The 27,212-nt window shown below is 48.5% G+C and overlaps 1 protein-coding gene across 1 annotated transcript in view; it reads left to right on the top strand.

Moving 5' to 3' along the window:
• The first annotated feature begins 1,077 nt into the window (after positions 1-1,077).
• Positions 1,078-27,212, top strand: part of LOC119977992 (cathepsin E-A-like) — a 29,034-nt gene continuing 2,899 nt past the window's right edge. Inside the window, exons 1-8 of the mRNA XM_038819276.1 lie at positions 1,078-1,450; positions 2,606-2,768; positions 5,834-5,951; positions 10,457-10,575; positions 13,931-14,130; positions 18,665-18,787; positions 20,784-20,928; positions 23,929-24,027. Of these exons, the coding sequence (XP_038675204.1) occupies positions 1,395-1,450; positions 2,606-2,768; positions 5,834-5,951; positions 10,457-10,575; positions 13,931-14,130; positions 18,665-18,787; positions 20,784-20,928; positions 23,929-24,027 (1,023 nt within the window). The 5' untranslated portion in view covers positions 1,078-1,394. The remainder of the gene's footprint in view (positions 1,451-2,605; positions 2,769-5,833; positions 5,952-10,456; positions 10,576-13,930; positions 14,131-18,664; positions 18,788-20,783; positions 20,929-23,928; positions 24,028-27,212) is intronic.

Genomic DNA, 27,212 nt, shown 5'->3' with positions numbered 1-27,212 from the left:
AGAAGGAGGCCATTCGACCCATCAAGTCTGCATCGACCCACCAAAGGCCTGGCTTCCTCACTTCCACCCTATCCCCCCAACCCCTCCTAACCTTTTTTGGACACTAAGGGCAATTTATCACGGCCAATCCACCTAACCTGCACATCTTTGGACTGTGGGAGGAAACCAGAGGAAAGCCATGCAGACACGGGAACAACGTACAGACTCCGCACAGACAGTGACCCAAGCTGGGAATCGAACCTGGGACCCTGGCGCTGTGAAGCCACAGTGCTAACCACTGTGCTACCGTGAGCCGGTTGGTACATGACCTCAAACATTTGTATCTTTTTGCTGATGGAAGAAGGTGGAAGAGAGTAAATCCAGGGTGCTTGGAGTCCTTAATTATGCTGGCTGCCTTTCTGAGGCAGCGGGAATCATAGATAGAGTCAATGAATGGGAGGCTGGTTCGTGTGATGGACTGGGCTGCATTCATGACCTTTTGTAGTTTCCTGCAGTCTTGGGCAGAGCAGGATCCATACCAAGCTGTGATACAAGCAGAAAAAATTATTTCTATGGTGCATCTGTAAAAGTAGATGAGAGTCGTAGCTGCCATGTCAGATTTCCTTCATCTTCTGAGAAAGTAGAGTGGTTGGTGGGCTTTCTTAACTATAGTGTCGGCATGGAGGGGACCAGGACAGGTTGTTGGTGATCTGGATGCCTAATAACTTGAAGCTCTCTTTGAACCTACTGCAGACTCAAGATGATGTGTACATGACTTTTCATTATGCCCTCTAGACGGGAATTCTAAAAACTGTGCATGAGCAGACCTTTTAAGGTTCACAGAGAAATAAGATGACTATCAGTCCCATTGGACAGCCTTTATTTCTCTGGCTGAATGGATGATGAATACTTATTTAGCAATCTGTGCCCTCACATTGGCAAATAGGCGTTGAGTCATTCAACATTACGTAACATATAACAATAATTATTTGAGCTGGCAACTCAAGCACTTCAGTTAAATCTTTCACCTGTTTGGTTCCAGGCTCCACTTATCACAAGCCACTTATTATTTTACTGGGTGTGACTATTACACTTTTATATCACGTTTCTCACAGTGAGTGATACTAAAGCTTTAGATTTTCCAATTGGTTTTGGCTCAGAGAAGGACCAACTCTGTCATAAAATTGGCTTGAATGTTCTCAAGTTGCCCATTTAAACAAAGCTGAGCTGATAATTTGTACAAAGTGAAAAGCTTATTTGCTTTCCTTGCGACTTTGCACTTGGGGTTGGTCATCACATGGTTTTCCGGTCTACATTAATCCAGAGCCTAAAACGAAGGCGCGTTTCATCAACAGGGCTACGAGCGCTCAATCACAGGCTATATTCAACTTGCTGGTCTTGATCTGAAACACAGGATGAAGTGGATAATCCTTACTCTTTGCTGTCTCCATCTTACGGAATGCCTGAAGAGGTAACAAAACAGAACGTTTTCTTAAGGAGTTATGCTCTTAATCTAAATCAGTGGAGAAGAACAAGGGCAGACCGGGGTATCTAAGTGTCAATTTTCTTTAAATTTTAGCCCTTGTTTTCAGCATTATGAGCAGCCAGACCCTCCTGGTGTGTTTGGCTAAACCTTTTCCAGGGCGCCTCGTACAACTCCCCTCACCATGGAGTCAAGAAGCAGGGGTTTTGTATTCAAAAGGTTGGGAGCTGTTTGAGGGTGGGTGGGATAAGGGGATTGTTGGCTGAGGTATTGCTATTGTGTTTGTTGTTATTGTTAATTATGTTGTAAATTTTGATGAAAATGTGAAAAAGGAGGAGAGTAAAAATATTTAATAAAAAATAAACCTTGATGGTTTTTCCTTTAGATTAGGAAATCCAACTAGCTAACTGTGTTACAATCAGTTTACATAGCCCCGTGATTTCTTCACCTGATGTCCCATAACACAGTACTGCCCTAATTTCTCAATTACATCATACTTTGAGAAGCTAAGGGGCTGGTTTAGCTCACTCGGCTAAATCGCTGGCTTTTAAAGCAGACCAAGCAGGCCAGCAGCACAGTTCAATTCCCGGACAGGCGCCAGAATGTGGCGACTAGGGGCTTTTCACAGTAACTTCATTGAAGCCTACTCGTGACAATAATCGATTTTCATTTCATTTCATAAGAGGTTGGCCATTGTGGGAATCTCACAGCTGTGCAATGAAGGCACTTTTCCGTAGTTGAAGTTGGGATCTATACTTGGGTATTATGGCACGTCGTTACAGTTGAGAAAGCCAGACAGTGAAAGTTGGAACTGGAGTCTAACCCAATGGTGGTTCCTGTTTCTTTGGCCTTTTCCATGGCTCAGTTGTGTGCGGGAAGGGGTGGAATTTTAGTATAGATGATGCTGCACAGCTGTGCTAAGAGCCAAAGACTTGGTTGAGCCAGCCAAATTTTAGCTGTCTTTCCCTTCTTCGTGCTTGTACATCCTAAAGACACTTCATGAGTAAAATAATTTAAGAGTCATACTTTGCAGACATATGAAAATTCAACCATTGTCAGGCTAATGTTGAGCAAGGCGATCATGAACCGGTGATCCAGCAATAACTGTGGCTTCATCTGATTTTCCGCATGTACTTTTTACAGAATTCCACTGAAGAAGCACAAGTCTATCAAGCAAACAATGAAAGAAAAAGGGATACTTTCTTATTTCTGGGAGCACCATAGGATCGATATGGTACAGCTGGGTCAAGCTCAGGAATGTTCCGCCATTCAAAAATCCACTGAGCCTCTTCTCAACTACATGGATGTAAGTCTGCCCTGACGATTGTATCACTGATCACGAGATTTAATCACCTGTGACATTGTTATTGGGAATGGGAACGCAGCAACGTGAAATCTCCATGCGTACTGGGAGGATGTCATCAACACCTCTGTGCCGCTAAATCAGAGGATGGCGATCACAAGAGGGAAGTCAAGTCATAAATTGTAGCTCCTATTGTTTTTCAGCCTGAGTGAGAAATTAAGAAGTGGCCTCTTGACCGTGTTCAAGGTACTGAAGGCACTGTTGCTACGTTTGCAGATGATACAAAGATCTGAAAAGGGACAGGTAGTATTGAGGAAGCAAGGGGGGCTGCAGAGGGACTTGGACAGGCTAGGAGAGTGGGCAAAGAAGTGGCAGATGAAATACAATGTGGAAAAGTGAGGTTATGCACTTTGGAAGGAGGTATGGAGGCATGGACTTTTTTCAAAATGGGGAAATGCTTAGGAAATCAGAAGCACGGTAGCATTGTGGATAGCATAATTGCTTCACAGCTCCAGGGTCCCAGGTTCGATTCCGGCTTGGGTCACTGTCTGTGCGGAGTCTGCACATCCTCCCCATGTGTGTGTGTGGGTTTCCTCCGGGTGCTCCGGTTTCCTCCCACAGTCCAAAGATGTGCAGGTTAGGTGGATTGGCCATGATAAATTGCCCTTAGTGTTGGGTGGGGTTACTGGGTAATGGGGATAGGGTGGAGGTGTTGACCTTGGTTCGGGTGCTCTTTCCAAGAGCCGGTGCAGACTCGATGGGCCGAATGGCCTCCTTCTGCACTGTAAATTCTATGAAACTATGAAACAAAGGGACTTGGGAGTCCTTGTTCACGATTCTCTTAAGGTTAAGGTGCAGATTCAGTCGGCAGTTAGGAAGGTAAATGCAAAGTTAGCATTCATGTTGAGAGGGCTAGAATTCAAGAACAGGGATGTACATCTGAGGCTGTATAAGGTTCTGGTCAGACCCTATTTGGAGTATTGTGAGCAGTTTTGGGCTCCGTATCTAAGGAAGGATGTTCTGGCCTTGGAAAGGGTCTGGAGGAGGTTCACAGGAATGATCCCTGGAATGTCGTATGAGGAGCGGTTGAGGACTCTGAGTCTGTACTCGTGGGAGTTCAGAAGGATGAGGAGGGATCTTATTGAAATTTACAGGATACTGCGAGGCCTGGATAGAGTGGACGTGGATAGAACGTTTCCACTTGTAGGAAAAACTAGAACCAGAGGACACCATCTCAGACTAAAGGGCCTAAAGTTTCAAACTGAGATAAGGAGGAATTTCTTCAGCCAGAGGGTGGCGAATCTGTGGAACTCTTTGCCGCAGAAGGCTGTGGAGGCTAAATCACTGAGTGTCTTTAAGACCGAGAAAGATAGGTTCTTGATTAATAAAGGGATCAGGGGTCACGGGGAGAAAGCAGGAGAATGGGGATGAGAAAAATATCAGCCATGATTGAAAATCAGAACAGACCGGATGGGCCGAGTGGCCGTATTCTGCTCCAATGTCTTCTGGTCCTGTGGTCAATGACACCTGAGGTGCGTTGGGACTGAAGGGATGTACCTTTGTTTATTCAGGAAGATGGTGCTGTGTGTAGCATTCAGACTTACCACACCATCTCCATCAGTACAACAGAGAAACTTCAGTACAAAGCAAAATAGTTATTAGCCAAATACATGTCAAATAAACGCTATTCTAGATCCTTTGTACAGCTATCAAGATGCCAGTGATGCAGCCTGCGCCATAATTCCCAAAACCCGATCAGGGGCATTGGGCAAGGGCGATGCAGCCCCGAAAAGCTGTAAATTATTCCCAGTTGCTAAATGGGAGCAGAATATAATAACTTGCCTCAAGCTCATTGGCTCTGTCAGAGGTGAGTTCATAAAACAAGAGGCTTGGTATAGTCTGCGGTGAAAAGATTTAAGGTTATTGACAATTTGTCCCGACTCTACTTGGCATGTTAACCAAATTAAATTTTTTTAATTACCTGGTTTTCTTCGCTGGCAGAGTCTCTGAAACCAATATCGCTCTTACTGATTTATTTGTCTTTCAAGAGATGTTACAGATGTTACAGTCGATGCATCTTCACATCACTTTGAGACAACTGGGCGCGATTCAACGGCAATAAACCTTTGTCTGGTTTTGGGTGTGTTTAGCGGACTGTTTCTCTGTGACCGCAGTGCCGAGGGAACATCCCGCTCTTCAAAGGCACTTTGCCGTTTATTTTTGGCCTTGAGGAGTTACTTTCCGCTCAGGCCTCACTCGAGACATTCCCTGCTGGCAAGCCCAGCGGGAAACGTTCCTTGCAGATCAAGGCGCCATTCTGCCCGGCTGCCCCAATCTTTTCCCCATGCCTTTCAGCACCCCTCCCATGCCATTTTTGACCCCCTCCCTGCTACGGCTGTCGCGCGTAGATTTGCGCGATCAGGAGCGCCACGACGGACGGCTCTGCGACCCTCCCTACACCCGCCCGCGACCCACCCATGGGTCGCACCCCCGAGTTTGACAATGCCTGATCTAAATAACGGTTACTTGTGGACTGGATGGAATAGGAGTGCTTCACCATTCCACATGAAAGCATTTGTCATTCATGCCGCACCCTCACCCCCCTCTTCCACACCCCCATCCCCCCCCCCCCCCCATCCCCACCCCGTTCCCCCTTCTGGTTTTGATTCCCATCTGCTGATGATGCGACTCATTAACGCTTTCAGAGATTAAAATGTCCTGTGCCGCGTTTTTCCAAGGTTTGCCCTCGCAAGTCCGAAGTCCGATTCCACACCTTTCCACCACGTTAACATCAACCTGTTACAATGAATGGCCTCGCAGAGCCTCACTTTAATGAGATTTCAGCAGGGTTTTCCTCGGGATTTCAACAGAGTGCCGGGAAAACATTTATTTTGCATGGATGGAGTTTAATGGGAAAAGATTTACACTCAAAGTTATTCAAAGTTTATAAATTGGAGCGTCTTGTGTGTCAGTACAGGTGGGTCAGTAAGAGTTTTGTTGGATCGACATGGACTGCACTGCAATCTGGTGCCACCTACATTCATATCATTCTTAATGTTTCTTAACAGACTCAATACGGAGGGGAGATTTCTATTGGCACCCCTCCACAGAATTTCACAGTTGTATTTGACACCGGATCCTCCAATTTATGGGTGCCTTCAGCGTATTGCTACAGCAGAGCATGCAGTAAGTATAACCAGATTGGCGGGAGACTCCCAGGTTGGGTGTGCAGAGTCCGGGAGAATTCCTTGAAAAATGGGGGGCCCAGTGTCGAAGCTTTGATCTGGGTTGGGGGCGGGGCGGGAGAGGGGTTGCTGGATTAGAGGGCAGGCCCACCATTCCCAGATCACGTGTGGAGCCTCACTGTTGTGAAGACCAGCCGCTCCAGCCTGCCCCTGTGCTGCGACACTGTGTTGAATTAAACTTTTAAAAAAGAATAATGCATGAAACAACCCCCCAGCCCTCAACTCACCGTCCTCCCCATATTCTTCCGATACTCTTTCCATCCAATGCAACCCATGTGTAATATTCCCCTTATCTCTCGCTCATAGATAAGGGGCAGGATCCTCAGAAAATGGGGCTATGTCCCAACGCCGGCGGGAAAACTGCAGCAACGATTCCGGCGTCAATGGCCCCCCAAGGTGAGGAATTCTCACCTTTCTAGGGGGCTAGGTTTACGCCAGAGTCATTGACGCCTCTCCAGCTGGCAGAAAGTGCCATCGGGAGTTTGCGCATGTGCGGAACGGCCAGCGTGATATCGCGCAAACGCGCGGACCGGCCGGCGTTTTTCCACGCATGCACGGGGGTTCTCTTTTCCACGCCGGCCGCCGGGCAATATGGTGGAACCCTACAGGGGCCCGGCGCGGAGGAAAGAAGTCCCCCAACGGAACAAGCCCGCCCGTAGATCGGTGGGCTCCGATCGCTGGTCAGGACTCCATGGAGGCCCCCCCCCCCCGGGTCGGATCACGCCGCACCCCCCACCCCCCCACCCCCGAGGACCGCCCCCGCATACTCACCTGCCAGGTCCCATCGTGCGTGAGGTGAGTAATTCACGCCGGCGGGACTGGCCAGAAATGGATGGCCGCTCGGTCCATCGAGGCCTGGAGAATCGCCGGGGGGGGGGGGGGGCGCTGTCAACGGCCCCGGACGGAGTAGTGGGAATCCCGCCTCCTCCCGAAAAATGGCACCGGAGCATAGGGCAGCCGGCGTCGGGGAGGCGGGGCCAGATTCGCTTCTCCGCCCAGGGATTCTCCGACCCGGTGCAAGGTCGGAGAACCCCGGCCAAGGCCTCAGTTGAATAGGTGTATAAAGCACTCTTTATTTCTTCAAGAATTCATTTGGTACATTTGCACAAAATTACATCACCAAACTTTCTGTTAGTACGTTGAAATGTCCTTGAGACATTGAGGAAACAAAAAAACTTCAAGATAAAAGTGACTCCAGATTTACAAATTAAAAGTCATTTCAACAAAAGGCCTTTTTAAAAATAATTTTCAGGAATGCTTCAAGGATCTCGGACGGCTAAAACTCTTGTTTCTAATCAGTCATACCGATCACATTCTTCAGGGAATCCTTATCTGGTTTTAGCCCCTCACTTAGTTTCATTGGTTCTAATTCTCAGCTGAGGCTTTCTGATTTATTCAATCAATTGTCTGTCACTCATAACATGATTTGTTATCCAAGCATTGGTCATTACTTAAAATTGACTAATGTTCATCAAAATATCTACATGCATCTGCCATGCGTGCCATTTCTACACAGAGAAGGTGTTTGCGTTAACCATGCTATTGATACATTTTTATTCTGAAACGTATTGTGGAACAATGACATATTCATTACAAAGGCCTTCTGAAAGTGTCTTTTGAAACAATATTGGCTTTGACCAGCAGGTATCACATTTCTATCTGAAACCATGACTTTGGCTTTGTAGATATTACATTTTCTGTCTAAATTTAAAAATTATGCTGCATCAATTCTTAAAGGTGCCAAATAAATCAACGAAGCCATTAGTAAACCAATAAACCTGTGATCTATCAACATGCCACCTCTTGCCCCTACCTACCCTCATGGCCCCTTCATCCCTCTGCACAAACCCATGCCCCTCTATCCACCCTCCGTGGCCCCTCATATGCACTACAACCCCAATTCCCCATCGTCTTGTATAACCTCTGTGTCAATTTAGTGCCAACTCATGCCAATCGAGGACCCCACCCACCACCCTTTGTTCTTAACCCCTTCATACCAACTCACCTACTTTTTCAAAAATAAATTTAGTGTACCCAATTCATTTTGTCCAATTAAGGGGCGATTTAGTGTGGCCAATCCACCGACCCTGCACATCTTTTTGGGTTGCAGGGGTCAGAGCCACGCAGACACGGGAAGAATGTGCAAACTCAACACGGGCGGTGACTGGGGCCGGGATTGAACCTGGGTCCTCGGCACCTTGAGGCAGCAGTGCTAACCACTGCTCCACAGTGCTGCACGACTCACCTACTTTTGACAGTTCTTTGACAGATTGACAGTTTTTGACACCTGGTCAGTTGCTTGATAGCTTGACAGTTCTTTGACAGCTTTGATTGCATTCACTTTTTGTGCAAAAATCATGTTTACTTTTAACAATCCTAAAGGGTGCATAACCTCCCCCAAAGGGTGCCTTGCCTCTTGCAAAGTTGGCCTTGGATCAGATCCAAAGGGGTAACGTACTTCTCCAAAGTTGTACCCCGGTTATACAAATGAATCCACCAAGCTCAGAGCTGCTCTTACCTGATGTCTCTCACCTGCGCACGTTTGGTTCACACTCTTGACCTGTCAAAATCCTACTTCAGTGGAGACAGCTGGAACTGCACATGCACAAACCCCAGCCCAACCCCAGTTCTGTCCCCCCAAAAATGGACCTGATTGAGTATGATTTCCAGCCATTTCTAGGACTTTTGCTGGGCACAGATTCATCTCCAAAATTCCTGTTCAGATAGGTACTCCTTTTAAAATCCAGTTTACCATTCACTTATAATATGCACGTTTCTGTCTGTTTCCAGCCATGTACTAGATGGGATATTAGGGTGAACCTAGTTCTTGTTATTTTTGGAGGCTAAGCTATTGTAAGGATTAAACATCGAGGCCTCAAAAACCTTGAACACAATGATGGGATGGAATATGTGTGCATCCAGGAGGTAAGTGCCTGATTCTGTCTGTTTTTCTGTGAGCAGACAATTCACACAGTTGTAGGTGAGGGCTCAAAGCAGTGTTGGCACAACTGGTGAAACATGACGGATGGATGCGGCAGGGTGGGTGGGGAATCTGCAAAATGCAAAGTACCCATCTGATTGGCAGCAGAGTCAGGAGGTCCAGCTGGGTGAAGAGCCAATCAGCCCCTCTCGATGAAGACAACTTCATAATGGATATGTCAGGATTTCAAGCCCCTTGGTACTTGCCTGAAACACTCCTGTGGGTTGTTCTACGACCACTGAAATGTACTGTACCCCTGTATCTTGCAAATTCATCAGAGTATGGATGGGATGAGGGATTAATGGGAATATCAGTGGGTGATGCCAAATTGTTAGTTCCATCTCCAGCTGAGAGTTCAAGATGCCAGTGCTAAATACTGTCCACCCACGCCCTGCCCCTTCATTGACTTCATAGCTCATTGGCTGCGAATTGTTTGAGTTTGTCAGATTTATCATACGTAATTGTACCTAGTTTAGTGTCATTGGCTAACTTAGAGACCCCTGACAATATTACATCCTCCAAATCATTCATAAACATCAGAAGGAGTTTCTGGCCCTGCCATCATGGGACCCACCGCGGGATGTGGTGCCAAGTCAAAGGCCCATTGACTTTCAGCAGGGTTGGATAGGCGGCACGGTGGCACAGTGGTTAGGACTGCTGCCTCACAGCGCCAGGGACCCCGGTTTGATTCTGACCTCGGGTGACTGTGTGGAGTTTCTCCGTTCTCCCCGTGTCTGGGTGTGTTTCCTCCGGGTGTTCCGTTTTCCTCCCACAGTCCAAAGATTCCGGTTTCCTCCCACAGTCCAAAGATGTGGAGGTTAGCCGAATTGGCCAGGGTAATATTGCCCAAAATGTTAGATGGGGGGCAGGGATAAGAGCGGGGGATTGGGCCTAGGTATTGGTGCAGACCCTATGGGCCGAATGGCCTCCTTCTGGTGACTGTAGGGATTCTATGATTTATTATCCTGCCGCTGGAATTGGCCGGCAACTCCAACCCAACAGCACCCACATCACTGACCTCCACTGGCATCTGGATTCTAATCTGCCACCTCTCTAGCCACCATCACTCTTAGCTATCCATCATCCAACCTTGCATCCATCCAAACTTTGCCCATAGCACCATGAGCAAGGCATCCTGTGAAGTTGGATAGTGCGCAAACCAAATAGGTAACATTCACTGCCAGGTCCCTATTCCGGAGATCTGGAATCTCCTCAAAAAAGATCCAGTCTGCAATTTCAGGATCCATTCTTGCCCTCTCTACCTAGCCTTCCAAAAACTGATTTATTTATCAAGGAATACAGATGTTGTAGCAATAAGGGTTAATCGCACCAACAGGGAATGTAATCTTTTTCTTGTATAAGGGATGTTAAACATTTTATTAGCGGAAGTATTAAATGAGGTGGGTTAAAATGATTATATTTTTACCTACACTGTGCCTGAGTGTGAAGGTTGTTGTCGTTTACAGAAGACCATGACAAGTTTGTTCCGGATAAATCTTCAACTTACACAAGGGATGGGCGCCCTTTCTCAATCCATTACGGTACAGGTAGCCTGACAGGAATAATTGGAATCGACACAGTAATGGTAAGTTTTTGTGTTCCTCTACAGAGGAATCTGAAGTATCGCGAGGGGTACAGTGCTTGCATGAAATTGCTCGAGAAACATTGGGCTAGATTCTCCGATTTTGAGACTAAGAGCTGACGCCAGCGTGGGAGCAGTGGTGTTTTATGCCAGAAAAAACGGCGTAACAACTGCACCGATTCCAGGGGGCCAGCAGCCACGCCGGGTAAAGCTCCCGGCTCCCACGCCAAGAACGGCTGGAGAATGGCCTGCTCTGTGGCCGGGCACGCGTACGGCGGTGACCTGCAGCGGCTGCGCCATGCCTCATGGCACCAGCCGTACGCGGAGCCAGCCTGCTAAGTAATGACCCCCAGTAGCCCCCGTGCCATGGGGAACTTGGCCCATTGTGGGCGGAGCATCAGGGGAGGGGCTTCTGATGATGCGCCAACACCTTTCCAACCGCATTTTCAGAGGGGGGCGGAGACTCGAAAACCGGTGTCAAACCGGCGCTGCCCCCGATTTTGGGCAATGGAAGGGATTCTCCGCCCGATCGCCGATTATGATATCGGCGTCGGGCAACTGAGAATCCCGCCCGTTATATTTATTAGGACCAGTGGATCCAAACAAGGTTAACCCAGAAGATTCAAGGGAAAATTGCATTTGGGGCTTTAATTAGTTGATACGGTACGTTATTGAGCTGCGATGTTAACACCATGGCAGGGATTTTACAGGCCCCCGCGCGGGGGGAATCGGCGCGGGCAGAATGGAAAATGTAACGGTAGCAAATGCAACAACCCATTTAACTCCCCATTGACCTCGGTAGGACTGGAAGATCCTGCAGGTGGGAGGGGCATTAAAACCCCACCCTCAGCCTGATTGTCGTTGGGAAATTTGGCGTGATTCCCACTGGGGGGGGGGGGGGGGGGGGGGGGGGGGGGACCACGTGCGGTCTTCTGCTTTTCAGCTAATTAATTGTGCATCAGTGAGGAGGTCAGCAAATGTTTGGCCGGGTCAGGATAGAAGTTGCCGGCATTGCCATTACCTCACGGGGTTGGAAGTCCTGGCACCATATTTAATGGGGAACCGGACAGCATTCACTCGATGCACATCAGGAGCTTCACATCGCTTTACAATGATAGAATTGACAGGGCAGAAGGAGGCCATTTAGTCCATCGAGTCAGCACCGGCCCTTGGAAAGAGCCCACGCCTCCACCCTGTCCCCATAACTCCCCCTAACCTTTTGGCACTAAGGGCTAATTTATCGTGGCCAACCCACCTAACCTGCACATCTTTAGACTGTGGGAGGAAAGCAGAGCACCCGGAGGAAACCCACGCAGAAAGGGGGAGAACATGCAAACTCCACACAGTCTCCCGAGGCCGGAATTGAACCTGGGTCCCTGGAGCTGTGAGGCAACAGTGCTAACCATTGTGCCGCCCTACGACTACAGTTCATACAGGAGGAGCTTGCAAATTTGAGCTACCACCTCCCAAGACAGTTGAGGGCGGTTCCGACTTTGCCTTTCCCTCGTCCCCACCGGCAATAGACCTACGGTTGGGCCAATGGTCACCATTGCAGTGGTCTTTGGTGTGTTCTGCTGCTTCGGATAACACTGGCTGCTACTTGATGCAGTCTTAACTAAAGGATGCTCCAGACTCTGAAATAAGTTCAACGTGTTTAATGAACTATTAACACAGTTCTAAAATGAGTTTGACTCTCTGCTAATCTAACTGTAGTAACTCAGTCTAACTGTACCAGCTTGCTCTACGCTATGTGCTGGGGTGTGATGCTGCTGATCGACCCTGTCTAACTCTCTAGATGTCTGTGTGGAGAGGCAAGGTGTGAGTGCCTCATCCCTTTTATAGTGTTTATGTCATGCCCCCTTGTAGTGATGTCACCTCTGAGTGTCCTGACTGCCCATTGGTTGTGTCCTATTCTGAGTGTTCATTGGTTGCATGTTTGCATATCATGACAGTCCATTGCCTATAGACCTTACAGAGGCCCTCCTGCCTCATGCTGCTCAACCCCTTGCTCCCCCTGGCCGTGCGCCAACCCCTCTTCTCCACATCAGGATGAGAGCCATTCCCAAGGCAGGGTTGACTGCTGCCTGCATCATCGACGCCCCAGTGGGTGTGTGAATGAATTGAAGTGATACTTTAAGTGAGCGTACCCATTAGTTTTCCCTCCATCTCAAAGCGAGCAGGCAAGTACTAAGTCATTCACCTGGCCTCCGGCTAGAGAAGGCAGCCCACCCCACCCCTTCCAGGAAAAGCATATCTTGGAAGACCAGAGATGGGTGTTCTCCCATGAGTACACAAATGAGCATGGAGACATCTCTCCCTGACCAGGGTGAGGAGAGACATCTACAAGGAGCTTCATACAACGACTTTTCCGCTTGACTCCACCACCCCGGAAACTCGATAAACCTTTCTAAGCTGAGCTGTCTAAATCTGTGCTGGCAAGTAACTTAATGTGGAGGGGGAGTTTAATTCTGGTGAGGCCACCTTTTAATGAGCATGCATGAGATGCTAATGAATGCAAATGGGGTTCCCAATATTGTTCGTCGGGAAGCTCAATGCGCCTTTAATCCGCCTTGAAATTCGGGTGAGAAAAATCCCATCAGTTTATCCCGTCGTCGGGAAAGAGAATATTTTCCAGATTAATTGCTTCCGCCCGCGACAATTCCCTCTGCTGGCAGGAGCGGAGAATTCTGCCCATTAGCTCATGTTTCAGTGCAGTACTGAGGGAGTGCGGCATTGCCTGAGCCGCGTTCTTTCAGTAGAGGTGTCAAACAAAACAAAGCCTCCCCGTGGCACTAATTCAGTGAAAAGCAGGGAGTTAACCTCAGTGTTTTGGCAATTCTCCCTCGATCTATATCACTAAAACAGATTATTAGATCATTTTGTAAATCTCTTCATGGGAAGTGTCGCTGTTTAGGGCAGTATTTATCGCCCATCATTAAATGGCCCAGAGAAGGTGCTGGCGAGCTGCCTTCTTGAACCGCTGTAGTCCGTGGTTGGAGGAAGACTCAGGGCGAGACTTTCTGAGCAACCCGTCGCATATTTCGCCATTGGCCGGCAGTGGGATCCTCTGGTCCCGCCTTTGTCAGCAGGGTTCCCCGTCGAACACACCACTCGCCGTTGGCAAACCCACAGCAAAAAATTCCGGGCCCCTAAAAAACCATTAGGAATGGATTTGCAGGATTTTGGCCCGAATCGTTATCTCATTGAGATTTGTGGGAGCTTATCGTCTGAAAATTGGCCAATGTGTTCCCTACGTGACAACAGTCACGGCTCTTCAGTGGAACTTAATTGGTTGCAAAGTTCTTTGGGGTGTCTTGTGTCCAGAGATGACCCTAAATAAATGTTATTCTTTCCTCAGGTTGAAGGTATCTCCGTTGCGAACCAGAAATTCGGTGAGAGTGTGACAGAGCCTGGCACTGCATTTTTGTACTCCCCGTTCGATGGCATTCTGGGACTGGCCTACCCTTCCATTGCCGCCGCCGATGCCACACCTGTGTTTGACAACATGATGGCGCAAGGCTTGGTGGACCTACCCCTCTTCTCGGTGTACCTCAGCAGGTGGGGCGTTATCTTGGAGCCTTTATAAGGAGTTAGATTAAATATTTGGAGTGCATGCCTTTGAGATAAAGGTTCCCTTTCTTTGACACGACATGTAGCACACAACATTCTAGATTAGAATATTTGGAATTTTACTCATAAGTTCCAATTCAATAGAACATGTTCATACATTTGGTGTTTAATGTTTATACATTCTATCAATACCAATTCTGACATTTGCGGACCAAAATTAATCCATTGTTCCATATTCCTGATTTCAGTATCCACACTCCCTTCTGTTTAAACTAAAATATGTCGCAATCCTGTGGCAATGTTTGAAAGGTGACTGAAATTGCATGTCAATGCGACCAAACAAGTATCTGCTCCATTGGCTGGAAAGTACTTTGGGGGTTACTGAGGTCATGAATGACGCTGTATAAATCTTTCTTTCATTTCACCACCACCACCAGCATTGCCAACCCCCTCCCCCCCCTCCCCCCCCCCCACCCCCCCCCCCCCCCCCCCACCCCCAAACAACTGCCCAGTGAAAGTCGAGTTCAGCTGGGCGGCGGGTGTAACCGAGACCTGAAGCAAATCGGGAGTCTCCTGGGTTTGTTTCCTGGGCTGTGTTTTGTGAGGAGAATGTTTGGGAATTGAACTCAATGCAACTGGTCCAGGGAACAAAGGGGAAAACCTAATGTTATGGGAGCGGCATTTTCAGAACCCCAAAATGTATCATGGAGTTCAACCAGCCTCTCCCTTTAATGTATTGTTGCTTTTGAAGCACACGGCTTGTTCTCCAGGTGTGGTATTACAATTATGGGCACGTGGGTTTTTAAACACAAAACAATGTTTATTCCATGAATTCAACTTAACCTTTTAAATAAACATTGGATCACTCAACACCCCCTTACTTCAAAGATAACCCCGAAAATAATACAACACTAAATGATCCCTCAAAATGTTCCTTCAAACCTCCAAAAGACTTCACCTTTAACAACAGAAACATGTCAGGTTAGAGACATTACTATTATGAGTTTAAATCACCCAAATGATTCAGAGATAGTTTTTCATGGCAGGGATCACAGCAGACCCAGCTCACTGCAAACACAGACACACCCAAGCTCTTTTCCTCAAAACCCGGCTTTCTCCTATCAAACAGTTCACAGCAAACCAGCCAGGCACTTTTCAGCTGCTCTCTCTCTCTCAAACTGAAACTAAAAGCAGAAGTGAGCTCAGCTCCCCCACCCTCTGACATCACGTCAGTAATATGAGCTGCTCTATTTCTTAAAGGTACGTTGCTTAAACATTCATTTCTTAAAGGTACTCTCACATGACACTAAGCAAATCCGTTGGTGATCATTCTGGGGTATGGTTGCTGGAAATGGTCAGGAGAACACATTTAAGAGTCAATGATGAGGTATTTGAGAGGGATGTCGCTTTGCAATCAACATAAGCTCTTTGCAAAGAATTACCGTGACAACATCCAGAATGTAATATTGTACTGGAACAATTTGCATGTGTGGATTCAGTTGTGGCTCACTTGGGGGAACCCTTACCTCTAAGACCCAGGTTCTGGGTTCAAGTCCCACTACAGGGTGTGAACACAGAATGTAAGGCTGACACTAACACAGTATTGCAGGCACACAGGATGAGAGGTTAAACTGAGGCCCCATCTGTCTGCTCGGATAGATGGAGAAAAAGCTACGGCACTAAATTGAAGTCTGAGGAAGCTCAGTCATTGAGTACGTTCAAAGCAGAGATTGATAGATTTCAGATTGACAATATATGAAGGGTTATGGGATAGTGAGCGTCAAAGGCATTGAACTGTCCGATCACCCACGATCGTATTGAATGGCAGAGCAGGCTCAATGGGCTGAATGAGCCATAGAAATCTTACAGTGTAGAAGTTGGCCATTCGGCCCATTGAGTCTGCACTGACCCACGGAAAGAGCACCTCACCTAGGCCCACTACCCCACCCTATCCCCGTAACTCCATAGCCCCATCTCATCCAACATCTGTGGACACAAAGGGACAATTTAGCATGGCCAATCCACGTAACCAGCCACATTCTTTGGACTGTGAGAGGAAACTGGAGGAAACCAATACTGACACGGGGAGATATTCCAACTCCACACAGACAGTCGCCCAAGGCCGTAATTGAACCCGGGGCCCCTGGCGCTGTGAGGCAGCAGTGCTAACCACTGTGCCACCCCAAATTCCTATGTGTCTAAAAGCGGAGGAGTTATCCCTAGTGTCTTGGGCAATATTTATCCTTCAATTAACATGATGAAAACAGATTATCTGATCATTTTCACATTACGGTTTATGGGAGCTTGCTGTTTGCAGGTTGACTGCCGTCTTTCCCATATTAAACAGTGATGACACTTTTTATGTACTTTATGGGCTGGAAAGTGCTTGAAGACATCCTGTGATTGTGAAAATCATGATATAATTACAAGCCTTTCTTTCTCACGTGATCAGTCACGACAATGATTGAAAATAGTTAACCATATCCATGATGAAGCTGTTTTATCTGCTTTCATTCTCCAACCACACTTCCTGGTGTTATATTTCTCTCAATCTTTTTAGTTTCAACCTCTCTTCATCATAGGATTCTACATCTCCAATTACAATGGATTTCCCTATACCACCTCTCACTGTGATCAAACAGTATTGTTTGTATTCGTTACTTTCTTGCACATTTTTCAGCTGTTAATTTTGCTCAGTAACAAACGTCCATAATTAAGGTTTAAGCAAATTACCCAAATGAGGGTGGCGCAGTGGTTAGCACTGCTGCCTCACAGCTCCAGGGTCCCGGGTTCAATACCTGCCTCGGGTGACTGTCTGCATGGAGTTCGTACTTTCTCCCCGTGTCTGGGTGGGTTTCCTCCGGGTGCTCCGGTTTCCTCCCACAGTCCAAAGATGTGCCGGTTAGGTGGATTGGCCACGATAAATTGTCCCTTCGTGTTCACAAGGATCGGTGTGGTTACTGGGTTACAGGGATAGGGGTAAGCATGGGCTTAAGTAGGGTGCTCTTTCTAAGGGCTGGTGCAGACTCGATGGGCCGAATGGCCTCCTTCTGCACTAAAGAAAAACAAAGTTGCAAATTTCATATTCAAATCATTAGATTTATCTATCCAGTTGTCTTTTGTGCCTCACAATGTCATGTTAAGGTTTTATTAGCCTCTCCGATTTTCGACTCTCCCGCAATTCAATCAAAAGATTTAAGTGTCATTTTGGGCGAGTTTGGTGGTGTGTTTCTTGTCCACATTTTGGGTGATTTCAACACCGCTATTCAACCTCACTTAGTCATTTTTTGGGGCCTTCGGTAGTTTCTTCCGGGTCAAACTCAACCTAGAGGGCGTGATTTAACGCCCCAAAAGAGTGTCCCGTTTGTGTCAGCTGTTATTTGCCCAGGCGGCAGTGCCAAGTTGCCCAGGTGTCAGCTGGAGTGCCAGAGTACCACCATGCCCAGAGCCCAGAAATTCTTTCAACACTGCACAGCTGACCGTTGTGGACCAGTACTAAACGGTGCCAGTTCCAGGCACCAGCTTCGGTGCCGTTGAGCTGTGGCCAGAAAATGGAAACGGTTGCTCATCTCCTTAGTTCTCCTGAGCAGCCACTGCACCAGCTTCAAGTTTTTAAAAAGGAGTACTAAACAGCGCCCTGGTGATTTCTCGCTGGGGAGCTGGTCAATTCCCAGGAGGCCGTTGCATTTGACTTCAATCTTGCTGATGAGATGGAAATTAATGCAAATGTGGGTTCATGATATGCTCATCGTACTTGGGCGAGATCCGGAACTCGCCGTCGGGAGCGGGCTGCCGTGAATCTCGATTTTGGCCTCTCCCGCTATTTAACCGGCCCGCCCAGATCCGCGCTGGGCACGCCCGAGGTGGTTAAATCGTTACCTTGTAGTTTTTTCCAAAATACTTTGGAAGGACTATCGGTTGACTTCTTCAGTCGACAGGGCTCCTTCCCTACGCTACCAGATCCCAGCAAACCCCAATGCACCCCAAACCCCTTCCCGGGTCTTCCTCAGGGTTTCCCACTCACCTCCCACTGCCCCACACCATTTCCGAGCTGGCAATTCTTTGGTTTCACATCCTAGCACTTGTTGGCCTTGAGCCAAACTCCAATATTCCTGGGCTTTAAGAATCCCACCTCGTTGACGCTCCTTCAGAATCCTGGACCCGTGTCCTGCCTCAGAGTTCCTGGAACCTTCCTCTCCAATAACCCTGGGGAGGACAAGCCTTTTGCCCAGTGCTTTCGCAGTGCAGAGGTGGGAATCACATTGAGATGACCAAACTCATTCACCGGCAGACCAGGTAACAGGAGAGAGGGGGGACAATCCCCAATGGCGAGTCTAACGAACAAGTTTACAATTTCACCACTATCTTGAACAGATGAACCCTCGAGCTATCCATTTTATTTGACTAATTGTTTTGTATTGCATCCTGCTGCCACTTCTGGAGCCTTTTATTCTGCAGAAACCAAAGCGTATTTTACTTTGACCAAAGGCCAACGGTTTCTCTTCTGGCTTTTATGTTGCAGGAATCAAAATGATGAGGTCGGGAGCGAAATCATTTTTGGCGGATTCGATACTTCGCACTTCACTGGCGAACTTCACTGGATCCCTGTGACCGCTCAGAGCTACTGGCAAATCCAGTTAGATAGGTAACCCCGGGCGAGCTGAACCTGTCAAGTGGGGCACGGTCAAGTGTAGTATTTCGCCCAACCATTAGATGGCGGTCAAAGCATGCCTCCTGCAGATCAACCCTGGAATAGCATTTTTTTTTTTTTCTTTTTTTATAAATTTAGAGTACCCAATTCATTTTTTCCAATTAAGGGGCAATTTACTGTGGCCAATCCACCTAGGCTGCACATCTTTGGGTTGTGAGGGTGAAACCCACGCAAACACAGGGAGAATGTGCAAACTCCACATGGACAGTGACCCAGAGCCGGGATCGAACCTGGGACCTCAGCGCCGTGAGGCAGCATTGCTAACCACTGCGCCACCGTGCTGCCCTTGAATAGCATTTTGACGTGAGACAGGAAACTCCCCGTGGTGGGCTTGGGGGAGGTGGGGGATGGGGGTATGGTGGCGAAAACAGTGAGATGCACGGCCAGCCACAGGTTGATCTTTGAATCAAGCAAGAGCTTCCTCGGGAGATAGTAAAGAGAGACTTTCTCAGAAGGGCCTTCATATGACAGGTTAAGAAGTCAGTCCCTACATTTCTAGGGGAATTCACGATTAGAAAATCAAGCTGTTAGAAAACTGACCAAGATTAGTGGAAAGTAGAAATTCCAGGTAGTAACTTGAGGCGAATAGCAGTGGGGTATTTAAGGGAAAATTAGATAATTGCATGAGGAAGAAAGGGATAGAAGGTTATTTCAATAGGCCGGGTGAATTTAAGTAAGGTGGGAGTTTGCTTATGTGGAGCTTAAACGCCACCATAGATCTGTTGGGCTGAATGGCCTGGTTTTGTGCTGTTGATATTATCTCCCGTGCAGGATCTGAGATTTGATATGGGCTGCAGACTGCAGTAGCCAAAAAGTCTTGCACAATTCTCATCATAAAGAGGGTGATAAGATCCAAACTTTTATCTGATAAATACAAGAAATATTTCCGAACAAGAAAACAGCATTCAGCCCATCAAACACACCCTCCCAGGGCCCATGAATGGTCACCAGCGACCAGACACCTCCCTCGCCTTTTATCTAAAGATGTTATAAAAATTGCTTCCTAAAGTAAACACAGACCTCTACAACCCTTGACGTTCTGCGGCCGCGGAGGAAACTTGATCACAAGGATTCAAAGATCTTGAATCTATTAAATAAATAGAGTCTTTGAAAGTGTCACATTAACACTGAAATGAAGCTACCGGGAAAATCCCCTCGTCGCCACACTCCGGCGCCTGTTTGCGTACACAGAGGGAGAATTCAGAATGTCCAATTCACCTGGAAAATGGAGTAAAATGACGGAAAATGTGAACTTGTCCATTTTGGCAGGAGAATAGAAAAGATGCGTATTATCTAAATGGTGAGAGAGTGCAGAGCTCTAAGATGCAGAGGGATCTGGGTGTCCTACTGCAGGAATCACAAAAGGCTGGTGTACAGATACATGAAGTAATTAGGAAAGCTAATAGAATGCTATTGTTTATTGTGAGGGGAATTGATTACAAAAGTATAGAGGTTATGCTTCAGTTGATCTCTCGTGAAACCACATCTGGAGTATTGTGTACAGTCTTGGTCTCCTTATTTAAGGAAAGGTGTGAATGCGTCAGAAGCAGTTCAGAGAAGGTTTACTAGGCTAATACCAGGAATGGGCGGTTATCGGCGGGGGGGGGGGTTGAGGTTGCAACCAGATTATCCATGTTTGTGTGTTCTAATTTGTATGTTCATATGTTCAGATGGGATGAGGATAAATCTCCCCACTGCGAGGGTGATATGAATCTTTGGAATTTCCGAGCCCAGAGGACTAGTTGTTGAGCATATTCAACACTGAGATCGATAGAATTCTAGACTCTAGGTGAATCGAGGGATATGGGGATCGGGCAGGACCGGGAAGGCGAGGGAGAAGATCAGTTACGATCTTACTGACTGGCGGAATGGGCTCGAGCGGGTGCGTGGCCTATTCCTGTTCCTCTTTCTGATCTTCTTACGTTTTCAGTGTGAAGGTTGGTGGAACTGTTGCTTTCTGTGAAAATGGATGCAAAGCCATTGTGGACACTGGCACATCTCTCCTCACTGGGCCGACCAAGGACATTGATGAACTCCAGCAGCTCATCGGTGCAGCTTCCAGCAGAGATGGGATGGTATGTAGACAAAAATCTGATCTAATGAAAGCATTTCTGACTGACTCTTCACCACCCTCACCAAACTGTTGAGGAAATAACGCAATTCCTTCCCCTTTCCCTGACGGATTCAAAATGCGAGAGACAGTAAGTTGCCCGACGATTAATCCGTTATTGTTTGAAAAATCATTTCAAACTGAGATTTCTTTCAGAGAAGGCTTTGGTCAGGATGTTCCGTTCCCGCTGCCGTGAATGGAATTTTGCCTGAGAGCCAAGTTCTCCGTCCTCGCTGGCAGCGGATATGGGATGGATTCGGAGCAGACAATCCCAGCCTATTCTTTTTACACAGTGAGCTGTTATAGTTTCAGTAGTGGTTGATCGTGCATCAGATATATTCTTACAAAAGTCATTACAAAATAATACAAACCCGGATCTCCAGGAGCCACTAGTAACTCAGTAACGTGAGGGCGAATCTTTCAGCTGATAGGAGAAGTGCAAATCTGTGAGTTCTGAAATTGTCGGTTCCAAACTCACTTCACGCACCACGCAAAATCCCAAATTTGCTTTCCCCAGTGACATCGCCTGCTGTTCAAATCAGTTTCATCAGATATTTAAATTTATATTTAAATCAGTTAAAGGGCAGGAAGTATAGGGCGAGATTCTCTGGATCCCCAGCCGCGGTTTCTTGACGCCTTGATGCTCACTAGCGGCGGGATTCTCTACTCCCGCTGCGTATGAATGGGAGCCTCTATTAATGCCACCCCACACTACCGGACATTCCTCGGGGGAGGGTGCCCTGCCAGTGGGAAAGGAGAATCCCGACGACCAGAGAATTCCGGACGGTATTTTTTTGCAAACCATTTTTTTTTCAACTATAAGTTATTCCAAGCTGTGGGAGTCCCATTCATGTGATTTTATTCAAAGTGATGGGATTTGGTAAAAGGCAGCATATCTGAGGGAGCTGAGTGCACCAAAATCAGATGACCTGTACCCACCATTATGCCACCAACTCTAACCACGGGTCCTAACACATCATCGGGCTTTAGCCAAGGTCACTGGCAAAGGAATCAACAGGGCCATTCCAGGAGTCTGCAGGCAGAATACTTATAACCAACCTCCGCACCAGGGATAATGTCGTCCTGGTCACTGTTTAAAATAAGGGGTGGCACATTTAAAACAGAGACAAGGAGACATTCCTCCTCTCAGAGGATTGTGAGCCTTTGGAACTCTCTTCCTCGAATGGCGGTGAGAGTCTTTGAATACTTTTAAGGCAGCGCTAGATTGATTCTTGATTAACAAGGGGGTGAAAGATTATCGAGGGTAGATGGCAATGTGGGGTTGAGGTTACAATCAGCCATGATCTTATTGAATTCTGGAGCAGGCTTGAGGGGCCGAATAGGCTACTCCTGTTCCCACTTTGTATGTTTGTACCTTTGTATGTTCATATGCTACTAGCCACCAACTCATCAGCGCCGGCCCTAGGGTTGCTGGCGCCCCGGGCAAGCTGAACTTCGGCGCCCTTGGGGGGGGGGGGGGGGGGGGGGGGGGCGAGGGGGGGGCCCGAGGGGGGGGGGGGCCGAGGGGGGGGGGGGGGGGCGAGGGGGGGGGCCGAGGGGGGGGGGGGCCGAGGGGGGGGCCGAGAGGGGGGGCCGGGGAGGGCAGACCCGAGGGGGGGGGGCCGGGGAGGGCAGACCCGAGGGGGAGGCCGGGGAGGGCAGACCCGAGGGGGGGGGCTGGGGAGGGCAGACCCGAGGGGGGGGGGCGGGGAGGGCAGACCCGAGGGGGGGGCCGGGGAGGGGGGGGCCGGGGAGGGGGGGTAGGGGGGGGCCGGGGGGGGGGCCGGGGAGGGGGGGGCCGGGGAGGGGGGGGCCGAGGGGGGGGGGGGGCAGACCCGAGGGGGGGGCGGACCTGAGGGGGGGGGCGTACCCGAGGGGGGGGCGGACCCGAGGGGGGGCGGGCGGGGGGGACCCGAGGGGGGGCGGGCGGGGGGGACCCGAGGGGGGGCGGGCGGACCGGGGGTTGCTCTGACACCAGAGAAATACAAATTCTGAAAGTTTAAATAAGTTGCTCTGTGGAAAAACCTGCAGCACAGGGTGGGTGTGGACAGCGCCGGCCCTAGGGTTGCTGGCGCCCCGGACCGCCCTGGGGGAGGGCGGCCACCGCGCATGCGCTGGTTGGTACCGGCCCAACTGCGCATGCGCGGGACCCGAGTCTCTGGCGCCCCCTAGCACTTGGCGCCCCGGACGACTGCCCGAGTTGCCGGTGCCTTGAGCCGGCCCTGCAACTCATTAATCTCTGCCACTTACCAGGTTAGCAAAGGGGCCTGCTGCAGTATTGGTCAATAGTTGCCTCATTAATGTACCAAACAGATGACTGATACATTTGTGGTGATATGATCTGCATACTCGTCTGCCATTGGGCCAGAACGTCGGCTTACCATTGGCCCTGGTCGGTCATGTGCCTCTCGACCGATTGGCCAAGAGGCTGAGTTAACCACGCCTCTATTAACGAGGTATAAATGCTCAGACGCCTGACGATCATCCCTTTCCACTGTAGACGATCGCAGAGCTGTGTTCTAGTCAATTAAAGCCAGACTTTGGTAAATCACTCGCCTCGCGTACAATCGATGGTACATCAACACTGGACCAACATTTTGGTCTCTTTTCTCACCGAGTAACAGCAGCAGAATGATATGACTGCCCGGGTTCACCACACTGCTGACTTTCATAACATTCAAGAGGACATAGGTGCCAACACATAACTGTTCCTGCTCCTTCACTCACTTGCTCGCCTTTACCTGGGCACTTGATGTACCTGGTCCTACATCCTCAAACAAACCACCTGCATCTTCCCACGGGGTGAGCAACTCTGCTAGCGCTTTCATACAGATCAGAGTATTGTTTAAAATGCCTTGCTTACCTGTGATATTAAAGTGAGGCATGGACCCAGAGGTTCATAGGCACTTATTCCTGCCCAAGTTGCTCATTCGGTAACTGGACACTGTTCTGTTTTTATTTACAGTACTCCATCGATTGTGGCTATCTTTCCAGCATGCCTGAAGTGACATTCACTATAGGAGGAGTCGAGTATGTTCTTCCTCCTCAGGCCTACACACTTCAGGTATTCGGCAATTTACTTTATAAAAAGAAAGAACTATTTGATGCAACAGAAAAGTAGAATTTAACTGTTTTATAATAATAACCTTTATTGTCACAAGTAGGCTTATATTTTTATTTATAAATTTAGATTACCAAATTGTTTTTTTCCAATTAAGGGGCAATTTAGTGCAGCCAATCCACCTACTCTGCACATTTTTGGGTTGTGGGGATGAAACCCACGCAGACACGGGGAGAATGTGCAAACTCCACACGGACAGTGACCCAGAGCCGGGATTGAACCTGGGACCTCAGCGCCGTGAGGCAGCTGTGCTAACCACTAGGCCACCGTGCTGCCCTACAAGTAGGCTTATATTAACACTGCAATCAAGTTACTGTGAAAAGCCCCTGGTGACCACACTCCGGTGCCTGTTCGGGTACACCGAGGGGAAATCCAGAATGTCCAATTCACCCAACAGCACGTCTTTCGGGACTTGTGGGGGGAAACCGGAGCACCAGGAGGAAACCCACGCGGACACGGGGAGAACGTGCAGATTCCACACAGCAGTGACACAAGCCGGGAATCGAACCTGGGACTCTGGAGCTGTGAAGCAATAATGCTAACCACTGTGCTACCGTGGTTGGCTGGAATGTTGACAGCACTGGATTCAATTTCGATTGACTATTCCAAACGTACAGTTTCTCAGGGCAAGAGCGCATGTCAGGAACTTCAGTGCTGAGATCAGCAGACCCAACTTTCAGCCCTCGCCTGATAATGGTGAAAACTCCTGTGGGTTGCAAATTGGGTGAAGTGACCTTTGCGTATTCTTGGCATGTGACATGCAAAATTGCAATTATCAGTGTTACATTAGACCACTTACATCACAGATTCAAAAATCGCCAAGAAAAGGATAAATATGTTACTGCCTGCAAGTTGTAAATGACTGACGGTTTCCAATGACAGTCATGTCTTGTTTGTTCTGGTGTCAGCTGTGACTAGGTGGTAGCTGTTGAGTCAGAAGTTTTTGTTCCCTTTGTGGCTAAACTTCCAGAACTTTTCTGACAAATTATATAACTTTTGCCGATGACATGATTGTGTTATAACTTGCCAGAGGAATACAAGTGTTACGTGCAAAGCAATTAACAAAGTTCCTCAATGTTTCAGCATTCAATGCAGTTAGCACATGTTATACATGTAACAATGCTGAGCTAACACTCCTCTGTGCTAATGTTCTGCTCCCCTGTCCTCTCACTTCTTGTTCACTCCCCTCTCTGTCACCCCCCCTCCCCCCCGCCCCCCCTCTTGTCTCCCCTCTTTGGTCTCCCCATCCCTGTCCTCTCTCCTGTGCTTCTTCCTGCCTCTCTCCCTGTTCCCCTCTCCCCGCCCCGCTAACAATCTATATTTCTCTCCATCTCCCTTCTCCCTCTCCCTCCTCCCTCTCCCTTCTGCCTTCCTCTTCTCTCTTCCCCTTCTCCCTGTTACTCTCTTCTCCTGCTCCCCTGCCACTCTCTCCTGTTCCTCTCCCTGTCACTCTCCCATCTCCCTCTCCCTTCTCCCTCTCCCCCCTCCCTCTCTCTTCTCCCCTCTCCCTCTCCCTGTCATCCCTTCTCCTGCTCCCCATCACTCTCCCCTGTTCCTCTCCCTGTCACTCTCCCCTATCCCTCCTCCCTGCCCCATTCCACCTCTGCTGTTCAGTCACGTGGCCAAGGAAAGCTCCTGCCAGGGCTGACCATTGAAGGGCCAGGGAAGTCATAGGGTCAAGTTGGAGGCAGCCATGGGAGGTTTTTGTGTTCAGGCTTCAGTGTGGGCAATGTGTGCTGGTGGAAGCTGGGCAGAAACCCTTTCTTTGCCTCATGGGTTGGAGTTAAGTCCTTGACGTCTGGGTGTTTCCATTGATGCCAACAAAGAGACTGCTCCTCATGTGAAGTCAGTGAGGAAGGAGGCAACGGGAAGCCTGGCTCTTCGGCTGCCCCTAAATGACAAGTAGCTCAACCAATGACTGGAGTGGATCTGAAAGGCCAGTTTCTGAAGTAGCAAATCAGCTGCAGCAATGGGTTGGATCAGGAAGGAAAAGAGCAAAGCGTGTGCTGGATTACATCATGCTTCCTGCCGAGGCATCAATCAGCATCATGCCCTGGTTTAAAAAAATACTTTAAACTGAGAAATGTCGGCAAATCAATTTTGTCCAAGTCACAAATTAAAGAAAAACCTCACGTCAGAATGGGACTAACCCAAGCCAGCAACTCTGGAGGTTTATGGGATTCGGGTCCCCTCCAGGTCTTGAACACATGATCTAGGCTGACAATCCAGTGCAGCGCTAACAGATTGCTGCATTATCGGAAGGGCTTTCTTTCAGATTAAACATGAAACAGAGGCCTTGTCTGTTCACAGGCTGTGGGCGTCGCTGGTTAGTCCAGCATTTATTGCCCATTCCTAGTTGCCCTTCAGGAGGTGGTGGGTGAGCTGCCTTCTGGAACCCCTGCAGACCTTCAGGTGTAGGTACACCCACTGTGCTGTTAGGGATGGATTTCCAGGATTTTGACCCAGCGACAGCGAAGGAACGGTGATATATTCCCAAGTCAGGGTGATGAGTCACTTGGAGGGGAACCTCCAGGTGGTGGGGTTCCCAGGTATCTGCTGCTTTTGTCCTTCTAGATGGTAGCGGTCGTGGGTTTGGAAGGTGCTGTCGAAAGAACCTTGGTGAGTTACTGCAGTGCATCTTGTAGATGGTACACACGGCTCCCATCGTTCGCCATTGATGAAGGGTTCGAATGTTTGTGGAAGGAGGAGCAATCAAGCGGGCTGCTTTGTCCTGGATGTTCAGCTTCTTGAATGTTGTTGGAGCTGCACTCATCCAGGCAAATGGAGAGTATTCCATTACACTCCTGACTTGTGCCTTGTAGATGGTTGACAGGCTTTGGGGGGTCAGGAGGTGAGTTACTCGTCATAGGATTCCTAGTCTTTGATCTGCCCTGGTAGCCACAGTATTAATGTGGCTAATCCAGTTCAGTTTATGATCCCCAGGATGTTGAATGTGGGGCATTCAGCGATGGTAGTGCCATCGATGGTTAGATCCTCTCTTGTAGGAGATGGTCATTGCCTGACACTTGTGTGGCACAAATGTAACTTGCCACTTGTCAGCCTGGAGATTGTCCAGGTCTTGTTGTATTTGGGCATGGACTGCTTCATTATCTCAACAGTCACGAATG

This window comes from Scyliorhinus canicula, chromosome 15, assembly GCF_902713615.1.
Source record: "Scyliorhinus canicula chromosome 15, sScyCan1.1, whole genome shotgun sequence".
Taxonomy (NCBI): Eukaryota; Metazoa; Chordata; class Chondrichthyes; order Carcharhiniformes; family Scyliorhinidae; genus Scyliorhinus; species Scyliorhinus canicula.
Note: the sequence above shows the minus strand (reverse complement) of the source record. Positions and strands in the feature narration are given on the sequence as shown.